The sequence below is a fragment of the Erythranthe guttata genome, chromosome 4 (genome assembly GCF_056151865.1).
Source record: "Erythranthe guttata isolate IM_541 chromosome 4, IM_541, whole genome shotgun sequence".
In the NCBI taxonomy this organism is placed as follows: Eukaryota; Viridiplantae; Streptophyta; class Magnoliopsida; order Lamiales; family Phrymaceae; genus Erythranthe; species Erythranthe guttata.
In genome coordinates, this window is record NC_142536.1 from 20,362,790 (window position 1) to 20,372,700 (window position 9,911).

Here is a 9,911-nt window from a genome sequence, read left to right on the forward strand (position 1 = left end):
AGCTGCGAGTAGGTGATCGATGAGATGACGAACGACGATCTGTGAGTAGTCGACAAGATGACGAGCATATATAATTGAGAGTAGTAGGTGCCACCTCATAACTTAGACATTTAGGGTTCGAGAAAATATCTTGGATTAGAAATGTCCCGAATAATTGAATTGGATAAATCAAAGGTATCCGAAAGATTTCTTCTATAAATGGAGCGTTCATAATAACTCTCAAAGTAGGACAACATTACATCAAAAAAAAAACTTGAGCTTGTATACCATTTTCTGAGATTTTGCTCGACTGGTAAAAAATTAGTGAAACCGAACTTAGATGAGCTATTCTTTAACTAAGTTATTAATTCAAATATTCATTTCTATATATTTTAGTGTCAAAATTTATTTAAAAAAAAAAAAGACCACTTATGCTATTTTTAGCAAAAAACGTGTGTTATTGTACACATTTTTTTAGTGATTTTCTCGACTAGTGGAAAACTAGTAAAATCGAATTTAGGTGAACTATTTCTTGACCAAATATGAATAAGTATATTCATAGTTGTACATTTGAGTGTTCAAAACTATTTTTTTTTTGTGCGACAATTTTAGCTAGTTTTGGCAAAAAATAAAAACGTGAGCTATAGTATACGATTTCTTTGTTATTTTGCTAGTCTTCTATTGATAAATCGATGGAAATTTGAATAAGCTAATTGAGCTACCAAAGAAATTGGATTGAAATAAGGGTTTATTAGGGATAAACCCCTTGTTCATATTTTCTAATGAGGTAGATTCAATTTTTTTTCTCCTTTTTGAGATAGACCCAATTTTGCCAACTTGGCAAAATATATTATATAATTTGCCTTTAACACCCCTGTTTTATATTTAAACGGCATTTATTTCCTTTACTACGTGATTTGAGATTTGCTGATACATTGCCTAAAATCACGGAATAAAATTACGTGAGATCATTGGCCATTATATCAAATCGTGTACAATATTTTTCGAAGGTTCTCTTCAGCGTTCCAGCGGTTTTTTATCGTCTTTGAAGATTTATGCACCGTCGTTGAAATAGGATCGAATTTGAGCGTTCGTTGTTGGACGTTGTTAACCGGGTATGAATGCGTTATTCGTTTTATTTTCGCTCAATGTCTAGGATTGTCGATTACGGTGGTTACAAATTTTTAAGAGTTGTGTTGATACTTGATTCTATTAAGTAGAACGTTTTTTAACAAAATTATTCCGTCATATATACATCGTTATTTTTTGGCGGATGACGTTTGTTTGGAAGAGGATTGACAAAGTTAGATGAGGATGGTTCACGCATATCGGACCAGAGTTGTTTTATATGAACAGTCGTAGTTGGTTTACGCATTAATTGAAATAACTGTCTGCTGTCGTGGAGTTCATGAGTCGGATCCCGGTCGATAGTTGGTTTATTTGTTTATAACAGCCGATTAAGTGTGTTGGGTAGTACATTAAAATATAGTTCGTAGTCTTTTTTAAATTAGCGTATGGATTTTGCATTTTAAGTTTATTTTAAATGATATTAATGTATTGTCATTCAAAAGTATTTGCAGTCTATTTAATCATTTTTTAGTATTCTGCATTTTTAATTTTGTTTCATGATTTTAGGTTTTTTCGATGGCGAATTTCGTACGGATGGGTTGGTTGCTATAAAGAGGTGTTTACGATGTAATGGCTCGGTAACTTCGGTTAAGTTTTAAACCGTTGTAATACAGTAGTATACTATTATGAATACCGTATGATACTACCATTATCATTTTATTATACTATTATGAGATTATTAATGTACTAGAGTTTTTTAACTTGACATATTAGTTTGATTGTGTTATGATGTGTTTTATGTATTTTATCAAAACCCTAGATTGAAATTATGAGATTATTAATGTACTATTTTATTGGTTATGTTGGAATACTTTACGTTGGTGTTGTTCTCAATGTTCTTGTCATTTGAGTGGTATATTGTTTGTAACACAATTCATATCACTACTATAACCGTAATATACTATCATAGCAGATCAATGTACTATATTGAAATTATTAATATACTATGTGGTTGAATAATACGGGATCCATAGTCGATTAACGAGATCCATAGTCGAATTAGATCAATAAGATAGTTTATTACATGATATAAGGAAAATTACCCTAATTGATTAGTATTTCAAACAAACATATTATTCAGTTTCCATATATATTATTATTTTTTCATATATATTATTATTTACCTTAATCGTTTTCATATAATAAGGAAAATTACCCTAATTGATTAGTATTTCAAACAAACATATTATTCAGTTTCCATATATATTATTATTTTTCCAATAGTCAATTAACTAAACCCATAGTCGAATTAGATACATGGGATAGTCTATTAAAAGATATGAGATAGTCTATTAATTTTAAAACACAAATCCGCCGCCGTCACTTCTCAAATCTAGGGTTTTGACGATTCTTCGGCCTATAGTCGATTAACGAGATCCATAGTAAAATTATACCAGTGGGATAGTCTATTAAATGATATGGGATAGTATATTAATACAGATGTAATTCGACTATGACTCGTTAATCAACTATGGGCCGAAGAATTATCAAAACCCTAGATTTGAGTAATCCTAAATTTGAGTAACCCTAGATTGGAGCAGTGACGGCGACGGCGACGGCGACGGACAACGACGATATCACTTCTGGTGGATGTCCTGCCCATCAATTGTTGCAATATCACTGATTTAGTGCTCGAATTCGGTATGCGATTATAATAGATTTGCAATTACTCAAACGTAATAGTCGATTTAGCCAAAACATATCAACAAATCGATGGATGATAGCGATTCAGCGAGTGGCGACGACGTACCTACGACAGCTTGCTCGGAGTGCACGAAAATCGTCGTTTCACGGCAGTGCAGACGTCTTCCCCTTTCAATCGACCGTACCGGAAAGTTAGTCTGGGAGGTTTTGCAGTTTATTCGATAGTGGGTTTGGGATGATAATGATTTAACGGGAAAATAGGAAGGGATTTGATTTTATTTCAAAAGGTAAAGTAACAGGTTTTGTGGGATTTGATTGAGGGTAATTATGTAATTAGGAAAAGTTTGAGCTGTTATCAAAATGACAAATATAAATTTGGATCTACCCCTATTATTTAAATGTTTAAGGGGGTTATATCTAATAGACCCTTGAAATAATATTGGGCTCAAATTTTAATTATTAGGGCCAACAAATATAGGAACTTTATAAACATAATTTGGGCCTTTATGGGTTGAGTGTAGGGGTGCAAGTTGGAACGGAATTTCCAATTTCCGCCGGTTCCGATCCGAAAAGTTCCGATTTTGGAGCAACTTTTTTCATTCCGACTTCCGAAAATCCGGTTTCCGATTTTTTCCGATTTTTTTGGATTGGAATTGGAATTATATAAAATATATATGGAATTTCCGATTTCCGGTCCGATTTAATTCCGAAATTAATTCCGGAAAATTCCGATTTTTTTCCGAAAAATACACTTATAAATATATATATTATATAATTCTTATTTTCCGACAAAATACACCTATAAGGTTTGTTTTAGGATTTTGACATAATGAATTTTTGTTCGAAGTTTTATTGGAAACGAAATTTAGTAGTTATTAGTTTTACTTTTATCGACATGGATGTTCTTATTTTTTAAAAATTATGAACATTTTAGAAAATTTCGGCTAAGTTTTGAAATTTTAAAGCTTATGTGATTTCCGATTTTTTTCCGAAATTCCGAAATTTTCGGGGCTTTTGGAATTGGAATGAATTTTTAGATTCCGAAAATTTTGGAATTGGAATTGGAATTGATTTTGTACTTCCGAATTTTTTTGGAAATTTTCCGAAAAGGTTAATTCCGATCCGATCCATCCGACTTTCACCCCTAGTTGAGTGCATCAGTTCTTACGCATCATTATTAATTTCATTTTTAAGACAAAATATTATATTTCGATTTAATTTTATTTTTTCAATTTACTGAATTTTATAGCATAATAAAAATGTGATTTTTTTTTTGGTGTAAAATATATTTAACTTGACTCTTATTTTGATTTAATAAAAAATGTGATTTTCTGTTTTTATTGGCCTTCTACCAAACACGCCCTTAAGCATGGTGAAAAAGAAAAAAGAAAAAAAAAAAACAGAAAAATCCCTAAAACCCCAATGTTTCAAATTGAGAGAAAATCGTAAGCAGAAAATCACATTTTCTCTGCAAAAACCCTCAATAATTTTCCTAATTGATCTCCATTGTATTTTATACAGACAATCTAGCTTTCGTATACGTATATATTTCACCATACAGACGCTCTGCGCACTTCAATCTAGTTCCTTCAGGTATGTATATATACCTACCTTGTTTGTTTATAAGATATGTGTATATGGTCAAAAGTTTTGTGATCGTTTTATCTTTATGGGATTTTTTTGGTGGGGAAATGAATTTATATATGTGAAGTATTTCTTCTTTTTTCATTCATTTTGTAAGAGGATTAGAGTAGCTGAAAGGAGGAATTATTATTTAATTTTGTAGTTATGATTGTCTGGTTTCGTCGGCAATTCGGAATTAACTATTGCAATTTGGAGGTGTTGATTAATCTAAAATTCGTAGCTCATCAGTGTTAATTTTGTAGTTATGATTGTCTGGGTTTGGATTTTGTTGGGTTCGATTATTGCACATTCGGAGCACATGTTCATGGATACTTTGTTGTTGCAGTCCGTATTTTGACGTCTTGATTATTTTGACAAGAAAACATAAATGGCGTTTGGTTCGTTGATTTCACGAGATGGGTGAGAAAGAGGAACAGTGGAATGCATATTCGTTTTTGTATATAGTGCTATCACACTAATAATGATTCATATACGCAGCCGTTGATTCGTTATGTTTGAGTGATGGGTGAAGAACGCTTGCCGAGCAAGATGGACACAGAGACTAAGCATGCGTCTGTTGATATTCAGAATACTGCAACGGTTCCTTCATCCACATCGTTAGCAACTACCCCGAAAACGTCTATGTTTGCAAAAAAGATAGGATTCGTCATCCCGAAAAACAAGCTATCAGGTTCGTTGGTTCCTTTTTCTCGAGGCACTAAAAAAGCAGATGCTGATGTGACAAAAGAGGAAGCTACTAATCAGGTGCAGAGGAAAACCAAATGGGGGCCCGATCCAGCCGCGGATAACACTGTTCGAAAAGGTAGAGCATTGGCATATCAGGTATATATGGGATTCAGCTTTCCTTTTTTAAAGTATTTGCCCTGTAGTTTTCCTGAAGAGCTCTCGTAGTTTTATGTATTCGTGCTATATTTACCTTCTTCTTTTTCTCCGAGTCCTGGTATTTTACATTTGGCGATTATTTTTGGGGTAAGTAGGGTTGGGATTTATAGTAGGTTACATGAATTTGTAGTCCCAATTTAACTACTCGGTGCAATTTAAGAATTTCCTTTTTCAAATTGGGTGCAAAAATGTCAGTGTATTCTTTGTGAGTGGCTCCCATCAACTTCAAATCGAGGTGCATAAGTAGTGATGATATTACTGCCTTTGTGGTGGTACAAATTTTCGACAGACTCGGATCAATCAAATATCACAACAGCTGACTCTAGGGGCCCTGGAACTTGAAGATAACAAAGACTCGTTATCGACATCTGAATTTCAATACGAGAAGACATCAGATCATCAGCTTAGCAAGGAGGTCGGTCAGCTGATTTTTCGGGACACTTTTTCTTATCTCTTTTTAAATTCTTTTAATTTCATGGTATTTACTCGATGTATATATACGGATTGTAGGATTCTGAACTGCTGGAACTTGAAAGACGTGAAATTATTGGTATGAAGAAGTAGATTTCTGCTGATATTTTTCAACTATTGTCGTTCATAACTTTAATTTAGTCGTTTTTGTATCTGTTTACAGGTGAAATATTAAAGTTAAACCCAACCTATAAGGCTCCTGCTGATTACAAACCTATTTTAAAAGAGGCAAAAGTTCCAATTCCTGTGAGTGTACGTCTTTACATGCATTTTACAGGCTCGTTTAATTAACGAGAATTTTGCAATTCTTGTGTGTGAAATATTAAATGAAGTGGGAGTTGCTTAAGAATATGCGTATGTCTCTCAATGCAGATCAAAGAGTATCCCGGGTACAATTTTATTGGTTTAGTATTTGGCTCTGCAAGTGATACTCATAAGCGACTGGAGAAGGTACGTACGTATTTATTGTTGTGTGTTTCATCCATATCGCTGACAAAATTATACAAACGCATGTAACTTAAAATGTTTTCCTTGATCTTGGATGATAACCATGTAAATCAGGAAACGGGGGCTAAGATACAAGTTTATGGCACAAAGGCCGATACGGGAATGAAGGTAAATAAGACATTAGAAAACTATTTCATACTATTCATACTTGCTAACTATATCCTTTCTTCTGTTGTTTTTAGGTTCAAGTAACTCCTACTGATGGAAAAGAAATAGACGATGCTTACGAAGATCTGTATATACATGTATCAGCCGACACATTTGAGAAAATCGATGCAGCTGTGTCATTGATCGAACTTTTAGTCACCCCAGTTTCAGTATGTTCTACACCCCCCCTAAATCAAAACTTTTTTTACTTTGTTCTTTGTCTGTTATGTTGATACTATTTATGCTTTGTGTTGTTAGGTGAATCCAGTGTCTTCTTCGACAACATCGAATGCAGTTTCTGATGATCAAGTCAATGCTCAATCGAGTCAAAACCAGCCTACCTCCAATGTAGGGCCCACACCGATAAACCAAGGAACAGCTCAACCATATCCCGGTTCTTTACCACCTCCTCAAGGTCAATATCCTCAACCATGGTTTTCTGCGGGTCCCGCTCATACTCCAACATATCCACAGTCTCGATTAGTCTCCCCTACAAATTCTTCTGCACCGTTACTCAACAACACTGTCCAAGTACCTTCTTCGCCTTTTAATCCCACAAACATGCCTTCACTATTCGGCCCACAGCCAGTCTTACCTCCAAGTTTCAGTCCTGTTCCGCAAAATCCTTCGAATTTTCTCTCCAGACCTCAGCTACCCTCGTATTTGCAACAAGCACCCCCTCATAATATAAGACCGATAATATCCCCATCACCTCAATCTGCTCCTCTTACAACATCATTTTCTGACAGACCAATGAATCCTCAGAATGTTCCTTCCCACGGACATCATGCTATGCACCCGCAGAATATGTCCGTTTCTGGAGCGTCACAGCCGAGTAACCCTAGCAATATGATTTTTTCACCAAGCCAACAATTTCGGCCACTGCCCAATCCATTCTCTGGAAACGGTAGAAATTTCGATCCTGTAAAACCTCTTTCTAGTGATTTTACTTTTCAGCCCCAACGACAACCACCGAATGCAGCTCCTCAGTTTTGGCAAAATAGTCAACCGCCACATCATCACAATGTAAGACCAATTCAAACAGGGCCTCAATCTCCATTCTTGAGACCTATGGTGCCTCTGAATTCTCCCCCGGGTGGTCCCGCTTTCCAACGGCCTCAGATGAGTCATCAACCAATGCCTACAAACTTTGCCGGAAGTCCAACGGGCCCACAAATGCCACCTAGGCATGCGATGTTGCCACATATGCAACAACCAAGGAACTTTATTCCTATGAATAGTAACAACGACTCTGGTCCTTTTCCTCCCAGACCAGGAAATCACCATCTTGGAGCAATGCACCCGCAGAGACCTCAACCGATGCCGCCACATCAGCAATTTGGTAATAACCATGGAAGGCCGTTTTCTAGCTCTTCTGGTGTTCAGCAAACGTATGATCCTTTCTCACCTACTTCAACGACTTTTAGTAACAATCCTCAAATGGGCAGTAATAATGCAGCGCGGGTGCACGGTGAAACTGATCCGGAGTATGATGATCTGATGGCTTCAGTCGGTGTGAAATGAGTTTTATTTTAAGTGCTCTGTTTGTATTAGCCGCATAGAGTTTGAGAAAGCAGTCTTCAGAAACAGTTTTGAGCTGTTGATCTATAGTTTGTCTTGATATTTACGTCTCTCTATTTCGGATATAACAAGCACGTTGTGAAACTTGTATCCTCTTTGTTACTTTATTTCATTTTGTTTGAAATTCTCAGTTCGATGAATAAATTTCTGCATGTCTACATGTAATGTCGATACGAGACATTTGAAATTTAGCCAAATCCGAGCAAGTTCCTCTCTATTCATGGTTAGTATTTACAAATAAGAGGTGGCATTATTAAGATCCATACAAAAAGGGTTGCCAACAAAGCAAAAAAGTTCAAACAGAAGGACCGGAACGAAGCACCCTTTCCAGTCTCTCAGCTTTCGAGTAATCGTTTTCTGCAAGTGGGCCCGCAGGAAAAGGCGTTATCTCAACAATCAAATGTGGCGTGGGGAGCTCATCGAACAAGGCCCGGACATTGTTACAACACACGGTTTCTCCATGAGCATTTTCCCTCCTAATTTGACACCCCTGCAAAAAAAATAAAAATTAAAGAAACCCGAAGAAATAGAAGATGCAAGAACTATAACACAAATTAAGGTAAGTTGAAAGACATAAGAGAATTATTATTTAATTACCTTGTGGGAAGTGGCATCTCGAAACTGATCATCGTCCGACAGTAAGGATGCGATGGCTTTAAGCAAACGCCTACCTTCGGATTTAGAATGAATTCTGTAATGTCGCCGGAGTGTACCCTTTGTCGTAGGATGCCATTTGCTCACTAATTTTCTTCTGTCAGCTGCCTCTTTCTCTGCACAAAGTTAAAACAAATCGGATTGTATTGGTCCTTATAATTTGCATTCTCAACCGAAACATCAATTAGTGTTTTAAAATACTACGTAAGAAAATCGCTACCATTTGCATACGTGTGTAATCGAATCTAGTTTGAACTCACACTACGAAACGAACAGCAGCAAAGTTAAGCATCGATCTCACTCTAAAGCATACCAAAAGTTAAACAGCATGTAAACGACAGTTCATCCCCACAATTAACACCATTCTTGAAACAGTGAAGAATCAAATAATTTATCAAATATTTCGACAAATAAGAATCCATCAGAGGACTGTTTTTGTCACATAAACAACATAGAACAAATAAAGTATGGATTAAAACAACAAAAGGAGTTATCCTAGGAAATCAAAGAAAGCCCACAAACCTGGTTTGCTTAACCTGTCAAACCACTTTGAAAACCCCAAATCCGGAGCTCCAGTTTCCAAATCTACACCAAAAAAAAAATTAATAAAATCAAATCTCAAACCAAAAGAAAAATGCCTTAATTTTTTTTCACGGAGATAAAAAGAGCGGTTTAAAAACATCGTTTTCATCGGAGAAAGCTATATATATATGTACCTGAAAGAAGTGGATTAGTGGGAGATCCAGCTAATCCGGTTTTTAAGAGAGCATAGAAAATGCAGAGGCGACCGGCCCACAAAATCGGAGTCTCGAGCATGGTGGCACGCGGTGTAATTAAAGATGCTGCTCCATTATTGTTTCTTGATTTGCTTCCCAGATAGTATCTTCCATCAAGAAGGGGTAAGAATAGAGTTTTGGGCAGAGATAATGGAGTATTTGAGCTCAGATTCTTGGCGGAGTACTGAAATGGTGATGTGAACGCCGCTGAGATGGCGGCGGCGGTGGCGGTGGCGGTGGCGGAGGTTGTGGTTTGCAGAAGCATGTTGATATGAATGAGATATCTTTCTGTAGCAGAGAAGGTTTCTGGTATTTCTTCCTAATGATTCAGCTGCCAAGATTGTATTTTTTTTTTTCTTTTTATAGTTTTTAAATAAATATCACAAATAATAATAATGTACTGTATATCCAAAATGTATAAAAAAATCACAGTATTATATGTATATATGTATCTATGATCTATCCATCCAAAATGAAGTATATCCAAACAAGGACTAA

The 9,911-nt window shown here is 35.8% G+C and overlaps 2 protein-coding genes across 5 annotated transcripts; one reads left to right on the plus strand and one right to left on the minus strand.

Annotated features, from left to right (window-relative positions):
* The first annotated feature begins 3,898 nt into the window (after window positions 1-3,898).
* Window positions 3,899-8,127, plus strand: LOC105956002 (RNA-binding KH domain-containing protein). Of its 4 annotated transcripts, none has more exons than XM_012979821.2 (10): window positions 3,899-4,344; window positions 4,721-4,794; window positions 4,873-5,217; window positions 5,567-5,692; window positions 5,788-5,827; window positions 5,912-5,994; window positions 6,121-6,198; window positions 6,310-6,363; window positions 6,438-6,572; window positions 6,661-8,127. In XM_012979821.2, the coding sequence occupies exons 3-10, from the start codon at window positions 4,897-4,899 to the stop codon at window positions 7,924-7,926; spliced, it is 2,103 nt and encodes a 700-aa protein (XP_012835275.2). In that variant the 5' UTR covers window positions 3,899-4,344; window positions 4,721-4,794; window positions 4,873-4,896; the 3' UTR covers window positions 7,927-8,127. The 4 variants fall into 4 exon arrangements, with proteins under 4 accessions (XP_012835275.2, XP_012835273.2, XP_012835272.2 ...); XM_012979818.2 differs by having other exon boundaries at window positions 4,013-4,344; window positions 5,912-6,000; XM_012979819.2 differs by lacking the exon at window positions 4,721-4,794 and having other exon boundaries at window positions 3,922-4,344; window positions 5,912-6,000.
* Window positions 8,128-8,170: 43 nt separating this feature from the next.
* LOC105956003 (6,7-dimethyl-8-ribityllumazine synthase) lies at window positions 8,171-9,857 on the minus strand. The gene is made up of 4 exons (XM_012979822.2): window positions 9,354-9,857; window positions 9,160-9,222; window positions 8,581-8,753; window positions 8,171-8,473 (listed from the first exon to the last, which is right to left on the minus strand). Exons 1-4 carry the CDS (start codon window positions 9,676-9,678, stop codon window positions 8,279-8,281), a joined length of 756 nt encoding a protein of 251 aa, XP_012835276.2. The 5' UTR covers window positions 9,679-9,857; the 3' UTR covers window positions 8,171-8,278.
* Between the last annotated feature and the right edge of the window lie 54 nt (window positions 9,858-9,911).

Bases quoted from the DNA above. Each gene is read 5' to 3' on its own strand.
- LOC105956003 (XM_012979822.2), bottom strand. From the start codon at position 9,678: ATGCTTCTGCAAACCACAACCTCCGCCACCGCCACCGCCACCGCCGCC. The intron at 9,223-9,353 runs GTACATATATAT...TTTTTGGTGTAG, and splicing joins CACTAATCCACTTCTTTCAG to ATTTGGAAACTGGAGCTCCG. The intron at 8,754-9,159 runs GTTTGTGGGCTT...AACTTTGTGCAG, and splicing joins TGACAGGTTAAGCAAACCAG to AGAAAGAGGCAGCTGACAGA.
- LOC105956002 (XM_012979819.2), top strand. From the start codon at position 4,897: ATGGGTGAAGAACGCTTGCCGAGCAAGATGGACACAGAGACTAAGCAT. The intron at 5,218-5,566 runs GTATATATGGGA...AATTTTCGACAG, and splicing joins GTAGAGCATTGGCATATCAG to ACTCGGATCAATCAAATATC. The intron at 5,828-5,911 runs GTATGAAGAAGT...ATCTGTTTACAG, and splicing joins TGAAAGACGTGAAATTATTG to GTGAAATATTAAAGTTAAAC.